The sequence below is a fragment of the Microcaecilia unicolor genome, chromosome 6 (genome assembly GCF_901765095.1).
Source record: "Microcaecilia unicolor chromosome 6, aMicUni1.1, whole genome shotgun sequence".
In the NCBI taxonomy this organism is placed as follows: Eukaryota; Metazoa; Chordata; class Amphibia; order Gymnophiona; family Siphonopidae; genus Microcaecilia; species Microcaecilia unicolor.
In genome coordinates this window covers 316,910,827-316,930,571 of record NC_044036.1, presented here as the reverse complement: position 1 = coordinate 316,930,571, position 19,745 = coordinate 316,910,827, and the positions used below count along the sequence as shown (strand labels likewise).

The 19,745-nt window shown below is 42.1% G+C and overlaps 2 protein-coding genes across 6 annotated transcripts in view; both read left to right on the top strand.

Moving 5' to 3' along the window:
• LLGL2 (LLGL scribble cell polarity complex component 2) overlaps positions 1-6,905 on the top strand; it is an 86,545-nt gene extending 79,640 nt beyond the window's left edge. For all 5 annotated transcript variants that reach the window (XM_030208265.1, XM_030208268.1, XM_030208263.1 and 2 more), the window contains 3 exons: positions 797-839; positions 3,542-3,603; positions 6,173-6,905. In XM_030208265.1, the coding sequence (XP_030064125.1) occupies positions 797-839; positions 3,542-3,603; positions 6,173-6,180 (113 nt within the window). In that variant the 3' untranslated portion in view covers positions 6,181-6,905. The remainder of the gene's footprint in view (positions 1-796; positions 840-3,541; positions 3,604-6,172) is intronic.
• Positions 6,906-15,582: 8,677 nt separating this feature from the next.
• LOC115472401 (avidin-related protein 4/5-like) lies at positions 15,583-18,989 on the top strand. Its single transcript, XM_030206677.1, has 4 exons — positions 15,583-15,737; positions 17,441-17,654; positions 18,637-18,757; positions 18,899-18,989. The coding sequence occupies exons 1-4, from the start codon at positions 15,675-15,677 to the stop codon at positions 18,936-18,938; spliced, it is 438 nt and encodes a 145-aa protein (XP_030062537.1). The 5' UTR covers positions 15,583-15,674; the 3' UTR covers positions 18,939-18,989.
• The last annotated feature ends 756 nt before the right edge of the window (positions 18,990-19,745 follow it).

Sequence of the window (19,745 nt, the reverse complement as noted above, 5' to 3'; positions counted from 1 at the left end):
CACACCTCCTCTGCCACAGTAGCAATAATCTAGGTTGAGCAGGTTGTCATGTCATCTATTTAATTTTTCCCAAATGTGTTCTTTCTTTCTGTTCTGTTTTGCAAGAAAAGAGATGCTTAAGACAATACTAAAAATATATTTGAGTCCTGGCTTTAGTTCATGTTGTACAAATGCTTCTTGTGTAAGAAAGACGTATGAATCCGCAGAGTAATACCCTTTGTTTATGTAAAAAAAACTGTATGCTCTAGTTAAAAAAAAAAAAAAAAAAAAAACAGAAAACTGAAATTAGAAAGGAAATGAATACATTTGTAGCGTTTGCCAAAATAAGCACATTTCAGAGGTTTTTTTTTTACTCTGCTCTCCTGGACTATTGGATAGATCTGGCCCAAATTTGGCAGGTGTGCTGGGTCAGTCATGATTTACTCATGCACAGGGGTGGGCCTGTGGTTTAGGCATTGAGATAGGCAGTCATGATGAGAGGAATAGATACTCAGCACTGATGAAATACATCTAAAAATAGCTAGTATGACTATTTAAAAACGTGACCTTTTTGAACTTTGGCAGGATGGACAGCTCACCTTATGACTTTAACACTTTGGGTGGAGGAGAAGGGATAGTGAAGGAAGGGAAACGAGTCTAGTTGGCAGACGAGGAAGAGGGTTTCTGGTTTAAAGTGACACTGAGTGCTTGATCAGCCTGTAGACAAATAGGTTACAGCCCTGCTCCGTGGTTGGAAGTGGTACAGGAGTAATGAACTGACGCCAAGCTCTCCCTGTACTCTGTTTTTGCTTTGCAGGCGTTCTGAAGGAGATCCAGAGCACACTAGAGGGAGAGAGACTGTAAGTATTAGCAAAGAGCACTTTTATTATAACTCTGTCAGTGAGCGTGGAGCAGGTTAACGAACTGGACACTGGCCTCCTGAGTCTGGTTAATTCTTTGGTTTGTTATAAATTTTGGTGCTAAGACATAGGATGCAGCATCTGTTTCAGTTTTATTTAGGATGTTTTAGTGCAGCTTACTAAGTATTGAGATATTAGGATATAAATATTTTAAAATAAGGAAAATGATGACCAGCTTGGAATAGTCCTACCAGCTGGACCTGTAACGGAATTCAGGCATTCATGGGGCAGGTATAGGGTTGTGATAGAAGAGAGTTGAGAATTGGGCAAAAGGTATTTGGGAAGTTGATTTTGTGTGTGAGGAGTAGAGAGTTGCATGGGGACAGAAATCTCACCCATCCCCGCAAGAATTTAACCCGTCCCCATCCATCCCCACAAGAATTTAATGTTACATAAAAGATAATTCCGGGCAGCTCTCTGTCTCTAGATTTGAGCCACAGCACTGCAGGCAAGGAAGGAATGGAAGTTGGAACACTCTGGTGCACACATGTAAGATTTGTCTCTGATTCACTGGCACTGTGTGCTAAGAGGTCGCCCTATACATGCGCCAGTAGGTCAGGTTACATCTGATGCTCGTGCCTGTGTCGGAGCTGATGTCTGCGCAGCAGCCCGGGAGCAAAGAAGATTAATAGAAACATAATAAGTGAAAGCAAATAAAGACCTCAACGGTCTTTCCAGTCTGCCCAATAGTCACACTCATTCAATTCATGATTAAATCAACAAGTGTGATATTATATACTTAATTATGGTCTTTGGTGTTTCTGAGACGTAGACCATAGAAGTCTGTCCGGCCCTATCCTTATGTTCCAACTACGGGAGTTGCCGTCGAAGCCCACTCCAGTCTATTCATCTTCTCATTTGTGAGACACAGACCGTAAAAGTCTGTCCAGCACTGTCCTCATGTTCCAGCCACTGAAGTTGCTGTCTAAGCCCTTTCCAGCCCATCCTAAACCAGATTGCCATATATGAGACACAGACCATACAAGTCTGCCCGGTATCAGCCCTAGTTCATCACAGCCAGAGTCACCATCTAAGCGTCACTTGACACATCCACACACATGTAGCCATTTAAGATTAGGTTTTTTTTTATAAGTTCCATTTTCTAAATAGAGATCCTCTGTGTTCATCCCATGCCTTTTTGAATTCTGTCATCATTTGTGTCTCTACCACTTCCTTAATGGAAAACTTTCCACATTTGTGCTGTTAAAGCAAGGAGGAGGGAGGAGACAGTACTCAAAGAACTTGGTAATCGGTAGATGAGAGGCTGGTGCAGGAGCAGCTTACATTTCCACGGGAATCCTGCAGGAACTGCTTCCGTCCCCGCGGGAGCCCCGCAGAGCTGCTTCCATCCCCGCGAGAGCCCCGCAGAACTGCTTCCATCCCCATGAATCCCGTTCCCATGTAGGTCTCTAGTGAGGAGCTCAAATGCTTACCTGTCCCAAATGATACATAATCAGAGAGAAAGACACCAAGGTAGGCTGGGTGGGTCAGTTGGTCCATATCTACTGTCATCTAGTATGTTACCTTCAAAGGGACAAGTGAATGAAAAGCTAAGAATAGACACAGGCCTTCCATATGTCAACAACACAGGTGTGCGATTTTTGATTAATTAGAATTCCCTGATATTGTGCTAGTTAACTATGGGTGGTTATGAACCTTTTCCTTGAACAGAAAACTCTAGAACAGAAAATTCCATACAATAGCTAACAGTGGTGCTTCGGATGACAGGAGGTAAACAGTGGGTAGTCTATATTAGTACGTCTAGGACATCTTTTAGATGTCTGTGTTGAAAGCAGGAGTGGAGGACGTGGCCTAGTGGTTAGAGCCACCGGCCTTGCAATCCAGAGGTGGCCGGTTCAAATCCCGGTGCTGCTCCTTGTGATCTTGGGCAAGTCACTTAACCCTCCATTGCCTCAGGTACAAACTTAGATTGTGAGCCCTCCTGGGACAGAGAAATATCCGGTGTATCTGAATGTGGCTCACCTTGAGCTACTACTGGAAAAGGTGTGAGCAAAATCCAAATAAATAATCTCTCTATATAAAAGGCAACACCAACGTTCTATGAAGCCTCCAGCCGGAAGTGTGAAGGGGGCGAGATATCCGGTTTCCCTATGAGTGTCTGCCCCGCCCTCTCTGTAACACAAACAGTCAGTGAAGGAAAACAGCAGAGCACGAAATCAAATCGCTGGCTCTGTAACAGTGAAGGACTCAGAGGGGGGAGGGGAGAGAGGCCAGAAAGCAGGGACACACACACTCCCACATGAACACAGAAGAAAACCTTGCTAGCCCCCCCCCCCCCCCCCCCCCCCGTTTCATTTGCATCAGAAACAGGGTTTTTATTACTGAAGGACTCGGAGGGGGGAGGGGAGAGAGGGCAGAGGGCAGGGACACACACACTCCCACATGCACACAGAAGAAAACATTGCTAGCCCCCGTTTCATTTGCATCAGAAACGGGGCTTTTTTACTAGTAATAAAATAATAACAACGAAGCATTTTCTTAATCCAAGCTTTGGCTTGTGGAAATCAAGGAATAAATGACCATTCTGATATCTGGGATTTGATCTAATTAGCCCTATCAGCAAATCTCCCAGATTGGGCTGCTGGCTTAATATTGCTATATTGTTCCCTGTTTCTTTTCAGGAGCTATGGGGAAAGAAACTCAAGAAGAATTGCAGTAGGAAACAGACTCAGTAATGGTGCAGGTAAGGAGGAGGGAGCTGCTGCTTTTTGGCACCTTCATGCTTTAAAAAAAATCACGTATTCACTTTGCCTGTCTGTACACATCATCTCCCAAACAATCATTGCACATGAAGCCCATTTTCAGCTATATAAAAGAAACTAAAATGGCTTTCCCCCAAAACTTACAAATCTAGCCCAAAATTGAAGAAAATATGCAACGAAAAGCATTCTTCCAAATTGCTTTCCAACTTTTTTTTGTTCTCAGTATTTAAAAGCACGTAAGCAGTCACTGGTGGTTCCACCAACTCCTGCAGTTTGTTTTTTTATTTATTTATTTATTTATTTTTTTTTTTACATTTACATCTTAAACATAAATGTATAGGCAATATCTGCAATCATTTAAAAGAAAACTTATACACATATATTATGGAAATTTTTCCCCCTTAACTATGTCCAGATACTAGGCAAAAGGAACTTAACACAAGGAATCTCTCTATATAAAACGCACCTCCAATGTTCTAATGAAGCCTCAAGTCTCCAAACGTTCTAAAGTTGTAGTTGTGTAGATCGCTGTTCCTCCATGAGTGTCTGCCCCGCCCTCGCATCACAACGTGATGACGTCGAGGGCGGAGCACTGACACTCAACGAATCGCATCACCCACCCGATCCTGCGCGAAGAAACGTGACGTCAAAACGCAACGCGAACCTAGTTGAACAACCTGCAAGAAAGGAGGACTACCATCGCCCCGCCGTTCCTACGCGACGAAACGTAACGTCAGACGCATCGTGAACCTACGCAAACGACCTGCAAGAAAGAAGGGAGGACTACCATCGCCCTGCCCTCGCGTCACAACGTGATGACGCCGAGGGCGGAGCACTGACACGAGGGAGGAAAGCAGCCTGAACGTGGGAGGGAGGGAGGCAGGCAGGCAGGCAGGCAGCCTGAACGTGGGAGGGAGGGATCCAGCCTGAACGTGGCAGTGGGAGGGAGGGAGGGAGGGAGGGAGGGACCCTGAATGAGGGAGGGAGGGCCACGACCCTGAAAGGCGGAGGGAGGGGGGGGGGGGCACGACCCAGAAGTTGGGAGGGGAGGGAAAGAGGGGGAGGAGGAGACGGGGGGGGGGGGGGGGGGCCCCCTGCTGCACACTCTCATTCTTTCTCACACACACTCACATTCTCACACACACAGACAGCCTCACTCTGTCACACACACACACACACTCGCACATTCACTCTGTCTCTCTCACACAGTCACTCTCACACACTCTCTCAAACATACACACTCTGAGGAAAAACCTTGCTAGCGCTCGTTTCATTGGTCTCAGAAACGGGCCTTTTTTTACTAGTACTTATATATCATTAGAGCAGTTGGGAGCTGACTACAACCCGCAGCCGATTGAACAGCATGATTAACTATTGGATATAGCCAAGGGAACCCTTACTCTTTCTTTAGAATTAATAAATTCTAGCAATTTCTTTGGGTTGAAGAAAACATAATTAACCAATTCAAGCGACACAAGACATCTACAAGGATGTATTTTGTTTTTTAATGTGGGCCTCACATATAGAAGCCATTTAGATCACTGAGAGGCCCTTTTACTAAACTGCGTTAGGCGCTAATGTATGCCTAACGCAGCTTAAAATGGCGTATCAGGTGCTCAGGCCTCCTACAGTAAGTTCCAAATGTGTGCATACTAAGTGTGTTGTAAAAAAACATGTCTGGGGGCAGAGCGTGAGTGTTCTGTGCCAATCAGCGCAGCGACATTACCGTGCGCTAACTGGATAGCACAGGAATGGCACATGAGCCCTTACCGTCTACAGAATGGATAGTAGTAAGTGCACATGCACTGATTTTTTTTTTTTTTTTTAATGGCCTTACACTGATGGTAACATCAGCGCATGGCCATTAATACAAAATTATAGAAAAAGGCCATTTTTACAGCTGTGGTAAAAAAAAAAAGAAAAAGGCCTTGGCACACAGCAAAAACCTGTGTAAAGGTGCGCTAAGGTCCCTTTTTACCACAGCTTAGTAAAAGTGCCCCTAAACAGCCAAAGTTATAAGCTTTAAAAAGGGAGGTGGTGTCCCAGCTGCTCTGACCATAAATAGAGAAGGGTAATACTGAGAATCCTCATAGATTCACAAGACAAGAATATAGTCAGATCTGGTTAATCAATGTACGTGTAAATCTGATAACTTTACACAACACTTTCAAGCATGTTACACTCATAAATGTATGTTCAGAAATGGCCAAAGCAAACAGGTCTGATCGCCTTCATTTTTACCATAGTACTTACGAACAATGACAAATCTGATTGCTTGCAGTTTTACGAAAGAACAATGACAGGTTTGATTGTTTGCACTTTACCATAGTACTTAAAAGCAATGGCAGGTCTGATCGCATGCTCTTTTACCATAGTACGATCTGATCGCTTGCTCTTTTACCATAGTACTCAAGAACAATGAGAGCGACTTTCGATCAGTTGACTGTTGTTGAGGGTGGCGAGAAGAAGAATGTTAGATTAATAATCGGCCAGTTTGCAATTACTAGTCTCACTGTACCATTTTTTTTCTTATCTCATGCTAATTAAAAGCGGAGTGAAGTGATCCCTAGAATGTGCCACGTGGACTTGATATTATGGTGTATCATGACACTACTGAAACTCAGCTTCTGATGAAGAGCCATGAGCCACCTTCTCTGAAGGAGAGACCAGTGTGGCTTCTGGGATTGGGAGCCTACCTGCTGTTCTAGCAGTTGCCACCTCGCCTTGTGCCTCATCCCTTCTGTGACCTCCTCTCCCAGGAGAAAGAGACGGGAAAGCCTACCTCCACAGGACAGCGAGAGGCCACTTAATCCTCCTTTCTCTTTTGCCTTTGCACACTTCAGACTTTCCTTGCTGGAGCTGGGGATTTTAAGTTGTACATTTTACTACTTTGGGCCGCAGACTGTTTTAATGTATTGATTTATTTCGTAACTGACTTTTGTATGATGTTCTGTTTTTTTGTGTTTTTTTTTTTTTTTTTAATTCCATCTGGGTGTTTCATTTTAATGGAAATATATTTTAGAAATGTCTTTTAAAAAAAATAATTTAGTGAATTAATATATACTGTATCTATAATTTTTAGATTCTGGTGGCTGCTGTAATTCTATACTTTTCAATGAGGAAATATAATTTGTTTTGCTGAAGTACTGTTAATTCATACACTGGATTTATAGATTGGGTAGAATCTATTTTTGTAGCTGTCTTTTGGAGATGACAGGGACCAATAACTTGATTTTGAACACTACAGTTTTTTTTTTTTTTGAAATAAACACCAAAAAGTGAATGGTTTAATTTCTGTGTATGTGTTACTTTTTCACACCTGTTTCTAATGTGGAACAGGGGTTCTCAAGCCAATCTTGGAGTTCCTTCTTGCCAGTCTGGTTTTTAGGATATCCACAGTGAATACAGGACCAAGCAGAGGCGGGGATTTGTGATGCTAAAATCTTTAGAAAGAACAGCAGATCACCAAATGAAGATTCCTGCAATTGAAGCCTTTTATTTCTCCTGTCTTTGTTTGGTGGTCTGCTGTTCTTTCTGCTATTTATCCACAATGAATATTACAAAAGATATTTAATTTAATTCCAGCATTTGTATTCTGCCTGTTCAAAATAGTTCCAAGCAGATCACAAAGAGACAGAACATACAATGTAATAAAAATAACATAAGTAAAACATTGATTCTAATCCAGACAAATACAAAGTTCTATACTCCCAAAGAATTGACTGTACAAATACATCTTTAGATTTTTTTCAAAATGTCATATAATTTTCTGCCCATAAGGGCAGTGAGTAAAAGATTTCCACTGTCTATATTGTACAGATTTTTCAAAGCTAGATTTAAGAAAGAACTATGTACAACAGGAAGACATACATACAATCAATCTAGCCAAAACAGGGAACTGTAAAGTGCCTGTTAAATAAGGTGGGACCAACCCACAACAGAATTTTAAAAGCAAAAACTAAAGGTTTGAACAAAATCAAACCCTCAAGTGGCATTAAAAACAGCCTTCTTGACTCCCAATTTAGCAACCGCATTTTGCATAACCTGTAATGTTGTAAAAATTTCGATCTGCCTACAATAGATGCAGTATATGCAAATCTCTGGACAGGATCAGTTGGCCACACCCAGGTGATGACATTTCAGTACCATAGATGGATTAACTCTTTAGAGCTCAAAAATGCCAGGGCGAAGGTGTTTTCTCAAAAAAAAAAAAATTTGCAGACATAAGAACCTCTACGGAATATGGTTGAAACTAACTACTCCTGCTCTGAAGATCAGCCTCCCCGGGAACTGCCTCATGCTTGCCTAATATGGAGGCAAGACTTCAGCCCCAGATATCTTCCCATCTGCTGCACCATTGATCTGCCAAACCCGGTCTATTCCCTTGCTGGTCTAGTTTTCAAGCTATCCATGGTGATGAATACGCATGAAGGATCTCATGCAAGTTCATTGTATTCGTCATCATGGATAGCTTGAAAACTTAATTTCTTCAATTCATGATGAGTACCTGATTTATGTATATTTTTATGCAAATAATTACATATTGTATTTGAAGCTATTTGTGTTTTTATAAGGAAATACTTATGGATTTCTGGTTATAACAACACAAAATGTAAAAAGTGTAGTAGTGGTCTATTCCATTACTTTTGGCCAAAAGTCATAGTGGAGGCACTCCTACGCACACCCATTAGCTAGTCTTTGCAGGCAGTGATTGCATTTTTGGATCAGCATTTAGTACCACAGAGTTCTCTTCAGGTATGACTTTTTTTTTGCCATTATAGGTAACCTACCCACGCCTCACCTGTTCTTTTATGGTCTGGAGCAGAGATCTCATAGCACAGTCCTCAAGACCTGCAAACCAGTTGTATTTTCAGGATCTCCTTAATGAATAATGCAAGAGAAAGACTTACATGTATTAAACCTCAAATGTATACAAAGCTATCTCATATATATTCATTAGCATGGTCCTGAAAACACATCAGGTTTGAGGAGGGGTCTCAAGATATTTCACTGCACTACTAAGAGGACCACCTCCTACCCCCCCAAATAAAAATACTTAGGGGTCCTAAATTTGAAAGCATATTGTGTTTGCTGAGTCTGGCAGTGGTTGAGATTCCCTAGTCCTCAAAGTTAGGGACTCTGAAGGCTCCTACAGTGTGCAAGCTGTGTTCGATCTGAGTGACTACAGACAAAGTTCTGTATGAGCTTCATGTGAACCTCACCAGAAACCCCATATGAAAAAGCAGCTCTGGAAAGATTCCTGTGTCTATTGTTGCTATATTTGTGGAGACAGAGGCCACACTAACTAAATAAATGGTTTTTTGTTCCTTTTAGTAAAAGGTATCAAATATGTAAATGGAGTTTAGTTAATAAACATAAAACGGTGACTGACACTGTACACCAGTAGACAATCTGCTTCTCAAAAACTTCTAGATTTGAGTTTGACTGAGTCTGAGCCCAAGTGTACTTAATCAGAAGGAGCAGATATCCCTCAACAGCTTTGGCTGGATACTGAGATATGTGTGAAAGTCTTTGTGTGACATATGTTCAAAATTATACTGCATGAACAAAATTCCTTTGACAGATCAATGCCTTTCTCTCTAGCACCCTCATGTGTCCAGACTGACTCATAGGCAAAAGAGTTTCTCTCGTTATATGGGTAGTAGGTGTGTTGGTCATAGGTATGTAAAAGAAAAAGAGGATGTTTTCCTAAAAATTAAAAAGTCTGGAGAAGTCCAAAAGGGAGTCTGTGTCCTTAAGAGAATATATGCTAACACTACATGTGGCAGGAAAAAAGGGAGAAGAAACTATGCAGCTGCCTGAAGTGGCAGCATGTTTTGACATTTGCCCAATCAAAAAGATGATGATGGGCTGGGAAGAGGGAGAAGTGAGTAGGGATGGGCTTGAGAGAGAGAGTGCGTGGTAGAATGAGGGGGGAACTGATGGGAAATTCCCATAGCTAAAATAGTTGTGAACCCATGTACTGCAGCTAACGGACCCCTTTTATTTTTAACAAAAATCGAAGTATGTGTTTCAAAAAAAATTTTCTACAATGAAGTGATATTTTGGAGCGACTCGCACACCACATAGACCATCCTTGGAAGAGATATTGGACGATACCCATATCTGATATAACAGATAGTTGAATATACACAATCAGCTGTACTGTATAAGACTCCTGATGAAGGCACTTTTCAGCGCCGAAACACAGCTGCGTTGAGTCAGAGTCAAATGCGTCAGTATTTTTCTTGGAATAAAGGTTTGATTTTTCAATATACATCTTCTGCGGATTCTTGGAAGAACCTACTTTTCCTGCTTTGTGCGTTTCTTTGCGTAGGAACTTAGTGTACCTCCACCTTTGCGGTGGTTCTTCCTTTTTTTTTTTTTTTTTCAAAAATTGAACCACATAAAAAGCACTTAGAATTTCAGGGGACCTTTTACTAAAGCAGTGGTGCATAGCAATAGACTTGCCGTGCACCAATCCTGAACTACTGCAGGAGCCCAGTGGTAGTTCCCACTCAGCACTGTCTGGTTACCGCTGGGTTAGTGTGGGAGCCCTTACCACCACCTGAATGGGTAGTAGTAAGTGCTTCCCCCTCCGCAATGGCTATGTGGCAAGCAGTTCACTTATAGCATGGCTCTTCCTTTTCTTGCAAAAAAGACAGCCTTTTACCTGCTGCGGTCAAAGGGAGCCTCGGCGTGCTTCAAACACACATGCAGATGCTAGCGCAGGCCCCTTTTTACTACAGCATCCATAACTTCTTTTTATTTCGTGTAGCATGGTTTCTTTGATGTTATCCAAATAGCGTGGGGGATAAATGGCATATTAGGTTGTCTCTAAGAAGCATTGCCTCCTCCAGCTAAGGGAGTCCCCTTCTGAAATCATTTGTTGTGGCAAGTACAAAGAGTCCCCCCCCCCCCCCCCCATATTGTGTCAACTGGTTAACCTAAATGAAGCCAGCCAATCGTAGGGAAACAGCAACAGAAAAAGTTGTGAAGTAGTGATGGTGTAGAGGGCCTCAGATGAAACAAGAAAGAGTCAAATGTTGAGGGAGCAGCGTTTATTCAAAGTCCCAGCCAGTTTTTTTTTTTTTAAATTAGATTTAAAATATACATCCAATTCAAAAAGGTAACAAAATAAAATACACAATAAAGCTGAGTTCAAATCATTACATTAGTCTGCAATTGAAAGAAAAAGGTCTAAAGATTTCCATTTTTGAAGACCAGTTTTTAGGACCAAAAATGGAAAGTGCTGCTGACGGCTCATATTTTTTGTACAGCAAAATCCAGTTCCACCACATTTACTTTGGGAATTGTCTTTCCAGTGCGAAATGACCAGTTTCAATGCAACGGGAGACCAAGAAGTCAAACAATAACTTATCATTTTCAGAATTTAGAAATGAAATGCAAGTGGATTTCCGTTTGACATATTTGGGCAAAAAAGATTCATGAAATCCAAAAATCTCTTTCAATTTTCCCCAAAACATCTGACCAGAATATTACAAGATGAGGACATTCCAACAATAGATGTACAAGAGTTCCAGTTTTGCTTTTACATGACCAACACAAATCACTCCTAGAAGACCCAGACAGTTTGCTTTTTCTAGGTGTCCAAAGGTCCCTGTGATACATAAAGAAAATGGATTGTGTTATGGCAGCTGACAAAGAAGCCCTTGGGCCATGTGACCACATACGAGACCATTGAGTTTCAGACAAGGTATCATTTATATCCAGTTCCCACACCTGCTGCGCGGACCTACGTGCCGCAGCAACATGAGACCTCATAGCTTTGGAAAACAACGAGGCCGCGTGCTGCTGCCTGCACTGATTGCCAACAAAGCCAGCAAGGGTCGTAGTGCTCGTAACCCCACCTAATTGCCGGTGTTTGAAATGGATAACACGAAGTAACTGATACTCGGAGAGTAATAGAATGGGCAGGACGCTAGCTAATTTACTGAAAGGTAAAAGAAGGAAAACAAAAGTGGCATCTCTTAAAGACCCAAGTGATAATTCCACAATCACGTAAGATGCAAAAATATTGCAATTGTTCGAAAACTATTATAAACAGCTCTATACCTCGGAGCTATCGGCTCCTGCTTGTGCCATCACTGATTTCCTGAAGGGTTTACCATTTCCCAAATTGTCTCCCCAACAGTCTCTTCTCTTGGACTCACCCATCACACTCCAAGAGGTAGAGCAAGCTGTTACGCACTTCCAAGCCAGTTTTTCAGCAGATGCCTGTTTCAGAGCAAGGTAAAGCCTTGTATCCTCTAGTGGGGGAGGGTCTACAATAGAATTACAGGGTATCTACATGCTGCTTTGTTTTTGTCACGGGAAGCATGATCTTGCATATAGATATCCTGTAATTTTGAGGATACGAGCCTTTACCTTGCTGTGACCCCTGATGCAGGCGTCTGCTGAAACACAGGCCATGTCGGGTCTTTGAATAAATGCTGCTTCCTTGACATTTGACTCTGCCTGTTTCATCTGAGGTCATCTGGCACTGCTAGCCTAAAATAAGGGCAACATTTATTAGGATTTAGGATTATGACTTTTAGTTGTTCTGTCTGTTTACCTGTCTTATTTAGATTGTGAGCTCTTTGAGCAGGGACTGTCTTTTCATGTATGGTGTACCTCGCTGCATATGCCTTGTAGCGCTATAGAAGTGATAAGTAGTAGTAGTAGTAGTAATGTAGAAGCCTGCCCTTGCAGATCAGCAACGCGGCTTCGCAGCCTTCTGTTTCTGTGAGTCTGAAATATGCCCTATGAAGCACTGTTATGATTTTACAAGCTGTGGATACATAATAACTCATCAACAATCTCGGTATTCAATCTAGCTTTCTTGTCTTCCACAGTCCTTCCTGTCATAGAAAATGTCTTCTCAGAAAATGTGCTGGTAGCAGGAATGCACAGGATCCCCCGTGCAAATTTTGCCAGTTGTGGCCAGCACTTTTGCTTGTTTTTTCCAAAAAATGAAAACATTGTCGTTTGCATCACTCAAACATAAATAACTGTCCAATTTATTAACAGCCTTCAAAGTAAAGAATGACACGGGGCAAAGTTTGTCCCCATGGGCTCTGTCCCCCTCCTCACAGTTACCGCAAGTCCCCATCCCCGTGTTAATCTCTTCATGCAAGGATTTTAAATGTTAAAGGGAGATTTGCTGTTTTGTGCATAATTTGAGACAAACTTCAACTCATGACAATTATGACTGAAGGTGCCTGCTGAAAAATAAAGGAGCTACACCAGAGGTAGATAATGCCAATCCTTGAGTGCTGTAAACCAACTAGGGTTTCAGGAGAGGAGGCAGTGCATGTAAATGTATCTCATGTATATTCAGTGTGGGTTTCTTGAAAACCCAACTAGCTTGAGGACTGCAGTTGCATTGTTACTTTACTTAATCCTATGTAAGCCACATTGTGCCTGCATATGTGGGAAAATATGGGGTAGAAATGTACTATAAATAAATAAACCTCTGCGCTACACTGAAAAGCTGAGAAATCCTGTGCAGAGCAGTGGCGTAGCTACGTGGGGCCACGGGGGCCTGGGCCCCCATAGATTTGGCCCTGGACCCCCGTGCCGATGACCCTCTCGACCCCCCTCCCGCCGCCAACCCGCCGTCACCGTTGCCATCACCTACCTTTGCTGGCGGGGGACCCCAGCCCCCGCCAGCCGAGGTCCTCTACATCCTGCGCAAGGCTTCGTTCTGTTTCTGAGTTTGATGTCCTGCACATATACGTACACATCCCCCGCCAGCAAAGGTAGGCGACGGTGACAGCGGGTTGGCGGCGGGGGGGGGGGGTCAAAGTTGGTGGTGGTGGTGGTGATTGTGGCAGTGGCGGAGGGGGGGTTGGCAATGGTGGGGGGGGGGGGGGATAAAATGTGCCCCCTCACCTCAGGCTCTGGACCCCCCTCCCTCCGAAGTATTGCTACGCCCCTGGTGCAGAACTGTCAACTTGTTCAGTTTTAGGAGGTCAGTTCTGCTTTTGAATTTAAATTCTAATGCTGCATGATATTTGTAGCTCCTGATTCTACCCATTGAATGCAGTGCTGCAAGTCCCATAATGCATCAGAAAAGGACAGTCAGAAATCCAGGAATGGCTTAAAATCTCTCTCCTGGAACTGGATAATTTGCCAGCTCTTCCTGTAAGAGTGTAAAAGATTTTTTTCTCCAGATTTGCTGTCTGCACATTAGAATGATCAAATGCTATAAAAAAGAAAGTTCATACAACAAAATTATGTTGTAAAGTAAAGCAAGATTACTCCAAATGAAAATAGAAAGATCTCTATAATAATAATAATTTATATTTAAAAAAAAATCTCATATCCCATCACCTGCCATCTTGTATATATTTCTGTAATGACAAAGTTGCAAGACATTTTCTTGAAGCTGTTTTTAACCCAATCCTTGGGACACACCTGGCTATCCACAGTGAATATGATAGATTTGCAGGTACTTTCAGGGTTCACAATCTAAGGGGGGGGGGGGGGGGGTTGTACCTGGGATAATGGAGGATTAAGTGACTTGCCCAAGGTCACAAGGAGCTGCAGTGGGAACTAAACCCAGGTTGCTAGGATCAAAGTCCACTGCACTAACCATTAGACTACTCCTTCATTCTGTTTAAAAGGTAGAAAACAGAGAGTAGGGTTAAATGATCAATATCCCCAATGGCGAAGGGTAGATAGTGGAGTTCCCCAGGGGTCTGTGCTGGGACTGCTGCTTTTTAACATATTTATAAATGATCTAGAGATGGAAGTAACTAGTGAGGTAATTAAATTTGCTGACGACACAAAGTTATTCAAAGTTGTTAAATCGCAAGAGGATTGTGAAAATTTACAAGAGGACCTTTCGAGACTGGAAGACTGGGCATCCAAATGGCAGATGACGTTAAATATAAGCAAATGCAAAGTGATGAATGTGGAAAAGAGGAACCCAAACTATAGCTATGTAATGCAAGGTTCCACATTAGGAGTCACCGAACAGGAAAGGGATCTAGGTGTCATCATTGATAATATGTTGAAACCCTCTGCTCAGTGTGCAGCGGCAGCTAAGAAAGCAATTAGAATGTTAGGTATTATTAAGAAAGTAATGGAAAACAAAAATGAGGATTTTATAATACCTTTGTATTACTCCATGGTGCGATCGCACCTTGAATACTGTATGCAATTCTGGTCTCTGCATCTCAAAAAATATATATTGGAATTAGAAAAGGTACAGAGAAGGGCGACAAAAATGATAAAGGGAATGGGACGACTTCCCTATGAGGAAAGGCTAAAGCAGCTAGGGCTCTTCAGCTTGGAGAAAAAATGGCTGAGGTGAGATACAATAGAGATCTATAAAAGAATGAGTGGAGTGCAACGGGTAGACGTGAATCGCTTGTTTACTCTTTCCAAAAATACTAGAACTAGGGGGCACGCAATGAAGCTACAAAGTAGCAAATTTAAAATACATCATAGAAAATATTTCTTCACGCAATGTGTAATTAAACTCTGGAATTCGTTGCCATAGAATATAGTAAAAGCAGTTAGCTTAGCGGGGTTTAAAAAGGTTTGGATAGCTTCCTAAAAGAAAAGTCCATAAGCCATTATCATGTTGGACTTGGGGAAAATCCACTGCTTATTTCTAGGATGCTGGGATTGATGGACCTTCAGTCTGTCTGTCCCAGTATGGCAACACTTATGTTCTTATAACCTGCCAATCTAGGGGCAACCCCTCACTCTTGGTGAGAAAATGACCAATAAACCTATCTAGTCTGCCCAGCTAACATTATCTGGCAGAAGTCCAGTCAAACTAAATGGAATCAGATCTGAATATTTCTGATTCCAGCTTTGGCCATTGGTACTGCAACCTGAGCCCTGAATCTGTGGCTGTACCTTTAAAAATACTGAGCAATTTGGCATATGACCAGCAAGAGCCCACCTGTTCTTGATTACTTAACACAGCTGCTGGATATTTATTCCAGCTTCTAAGCTATGTAGCAAAACACTCGACTGTCTCTAAGTGTGTTTCCATAGAGAAAGGTTTTGTTGGTCTCTGTGAGAATAGCTAAAGATGGTGTGTATGTTCCAATTAAGTAGCTTCCTTTGGCTTGTGACGCTGTTCTTCACAGCAGAAGTAAGTGTTGGTTGAAAACTGCCTGTGCACTGAGGTCTGTAGTTACTGCTAAAACTATCCTGGCTCTGTTTTAAGAAGTTAGCTAATTGCTTTTATCAAAAATTCTGTTCTATGTATAACATAACTCACTGCTACTGAACCAACCTATTTGTGGATTGGTTCACTAACGTGTTGGGACAATTCTTTTGCTCTCTGGGCTAGCTAGGGTTGGGATGTTATAGAAATAATGTTATCTGGTGGGTAGGAATTCACAATTCTTACTTAATAAGACATTGTAATAGATGCCTTTTAAGGCTTAATAGCCTGGCTCTGCAGTGTATCCTAGTATATAACCTCTGGTTGGGGACTGTTATGTTAATGACTGGATAGAAGGAACTATAAAAAGTTATAAGGGTGCAAACTTAAGGTTTTGGGTATTAGAATCTAGTCTTGGCTGTAGTTGAGCTGTAAACCCAAAGAAATGGGAGGAAACTAAGCCTCACACACTTAATGTGACCTAAGCCCATTTGCTCGAAAGACTTCAGCTGAAAAACCTGAAGAGAGCTGGGGAATTGGACTAACAAGGCTACCACATCTCTCTGCTTGAAAGACTAAAATGAGAACATGCAGATGGGTAGGGTATTTGTTCTCTGTTCAGTCTAGCTATGCTGAAGCTCTTTCCAACCCTGCTGAAAGTGATGTAGGTCTAGAGACCAGGCTAGCTTTTTGCTGAGTAGAAAACAGTGTTTGTATTTAAGTTTTAACAGACTTCTAACTTTCAGAACATATAGCAATAATATTTAAACCCTGTAATGTGTTTACTGCATAAAACTCTAGGAAGGTAGCTAAACTTGCTCTGTCTTATAACTTAGTGGTTAGGGTGGTGGACTTAGTTCCTGGGGAACTGAGTTCGATTCCCGGCACAGGCAGCTCCTTGTGACTCTGGGCAAGTCATTTAATCCTCCATTGCCCCATGTAAGCCCCATTGAGCCTGCCATGAGTGGGAAAGCGCAGGGTACAAATGTAACAAAAATAAAATAGATACTATTGGAGATTCTACATGGAATGTTGCTATTCCACTAGCAACATTCCATGTAGAAGGCTGCGCAGGTTTCTGAGTCTGACGTCCTGCATGTACGTGCAGGACGTCAGACTCACAGAAGCAGAAGTCTGTGCGGCCACATCCGGTACTATGTAAGCCACATTGAGCCTACAAATATGTGGGATACAAATGTAACAAATAAAATAAAATAAATAAATTGGTGATCTGCAAGGGCCGACTTCTACGTGGAATGTTGCTAGTGGAATAGCAACATTCCATGTAGAATCTCAAATAGTAGCAACAGTGGAGGAGTGGCCTAGTGTTTAGGGTGGTGGACTTTGATCTTGGGGAACTGAGTTCGATTCCCGGCACAGGCAGCTCTTTGTGACTCTGGGCAAGTCACTTAACCCTCCATTGCATGCCGCATTGAGCCTACCATGAGTGGGAAAAGCACGTGGTACAAATGTAACAAAAAAAACTTTCTATTTAGGATATCCCATGTTAAGTTTACTGTCTCTTGTAGTGTTGTATATTTCTAGTCTCTTTACTTCCCTATAGCAAAAGACTTGTTCTACCATAGAGAATAGGATCACTTTTATTGGTTTTATATATATCCCTGTGCTTCACTAGTATATGAATAGATAGTGTAATGGTAAGACTTGCTTTTCTTTCTTCCTGTCAGGCTAATACCTGCAATGTCACTGGTACCTGGCAGAATGATCTGGGTTCCATCCTCAAACTCTCTGTTGATCAGGGGATGTTTATTGAGGGCTCCTTCCACACCATGGTGGAGACTTCCAAGGGTTCAGCAGGAAGTACAAAAGCAAGCAAAGTGATTGGATTTCAGAATGTAGGTGACGAGCCCACCTTTGTGTTTTCTGTATGCTGGCATGGAGGTATGTGATTAAAAGAAACCTACTTTGAGAGGTGGAGGTAACATAAGCAGTGTTCTTACCATTTTGTACTCTAAGCTAAATCAGCTTCTCTAGTCATTGGTTCTCAGTCAGGTGGGTTTTCAAGCATGGAGCGGCATACACTATCCTCAATTAAAACAAATTAGTTTAATTCAATTCATAATGGAATTCTATCCAAAGATGTGGGTAACTGGTGTTGGATGGCTAAGGATATTTCTTCAACCCTAAAACAGATTTGGCCAGGGAAGATCTCTGCTTGTCCCTGAATGCTAGCAACAAAAATTGATTTAATACTTTGGTATCTGGTGCTTCTAGTGATGATTGCCAGAGACAAGATACTAGGTTTGATGAACCTGTGATATGACAGATAAAACATGTCGTCTTCTAGGGTAGTCATTTTATTGTATACAATATTGAGCATTTTGTTGCTCTTTAAACCTAGGCTTGATACCCAGACTGGGTTGAGAACCACTACTGTTCTGAAGGACCGCCAGTCAGGGTTTCAGGATATTCCTTCCCTATGCATGAGAGGTCTGTATACCTGCCACCATTTATATGCAAAATCTCTCATGTATATAAATGGTGGTAGTATGCAGACCTCTCATGCATAATTAAGGGATATCCTGAAACCAACTTGACTGGGGGTCCCCCAGAACAGGTTTCCACTGCTCTGCTCAATCTATACTGTGATCACTTGATTTTGTTTTGGCTACCTCTATTAGGGAAGAGGTACAGAGCTTGAGAAACATTGAAGATTAATGTAGAGAACAGAGTAAGATCCAGGGTCATTTGAGGACTCCCCCCCCCCCCCCCCCCCCGATCCCATTATGGAATTCATTAGAGGAGAGGTCTTAACTAAGACACATGGATCAGTTCTCAGTAGTTCTGATGAAGTGCTTTTGAGAAGTGGCCACTTAAGGCTCTAATGCTATATATCATACAATACTTCTATTTTTCTTCTCAGGTTCTGTGAGCACCTGGGCTGGACAGTGCTTTGGGCAGGCAGATCATGCACAAGTTCTTAAGACTATCTGGCTTTTGAGATCATCTGTTAGCTCAATAGAAAAAAATTGGAAAGCCACAAGGTAATTGGCTCTTAAAACTTCTCTTGGGTGGGCAACTTGTGTGGCATAATGTCAGTGTCTGAAAGTACAGAGATTTCACAGCTTAGTGAGATGAGGAAGCTTAACTCAAAATCTAAATCTTGACTTTTTTTTCCCCCCTAGAATTGGAGAAGACATCTTCTACCTAATGAAGAAACCATGAAGCTTAATTATATTAAATTCAATAGCAAATAAAATGCCAATTTGGAAGGTGCTTTTTCTCTTGTCTTCCTTGAACAAAATTGTGCCTAGAGCTAGGATTCAACACATCCTTTCACTTTTGATGCCCTCCTAAATGTGGTGCTTAAGATAAGAATGAAGCTATTGTAAGGCAACTGCTCACCTTTGTCTGCCAGTGCTTTCTCAAATCTCTCGCCAAATTTTGGTGCGCTGGCTTTTGATCATTGGCGATGAATGCGCTGAGCCCTGTTTAGTATGCATTAGCATGCTACTTGCGCAAAGAGCCTTCAAGCGCATTATTTCACGCACTCGAGGGCTCTAATCATGGGGCAGTAGCAAACACCGGTGCTAGTATGGCACTAACAGCCTCTAGCACCGGCGTTTACTTTTGATCATGAGGGTGCTGGAGACAGACCTAGCCAGTAGGTTTATTCAGGATTACTGATTTGATAAACTCGTGCATATTGATTGTAGTAATCCTGAAACCTGACTAGGATGCCTCCCAGGAGAGGGTTGACAAGCACTGTTCTATGCCCATTCAATTTGAGGTCAAGGTCTTACTGAACACAAGCATGCATCTTAACTTTTATGGGTCATTTACTGTAGTGCACAAACCTGACTCACAGGGCTATGGTTTACAGGCTAAAAATAGTGAAAACTCGATGAGCAAACTTCTGTGCAGTGTCCAGTTGTCTTAGCTGTACTCAAGGCAGAGTTTTTTTTCTTTGATATACATACATAGTAACATAGGTGATGGCAAAGACCTGTACAGTCCATCCAGTATGCACTA

Bases quoted from the DNA above. Each gene is read 5' to 3' on its own strand.
- LOC115472401 (XM_030206677.1), top strand. From the start codon at position 15,675: ATGGTGTGTATGTTCCAATTAAGTAGCTTCCTTTGGCTTGTGACGCTG. The intron at 15,738-17,440 runs GTAAGTGTTGGT...TCTTCCTGTCAG, and splicing joins CGCTGTTCTTCACAGCAGAA to GCTAATACCTGCAATGTCAC. The intron at 18,758-18,898 runs GTAATTGGCTCT...TTTCCCCCCTAG, and splicing joins AAAAATTGGAAAGCCACAAG to AATTGGAGAAGACATCTTCT.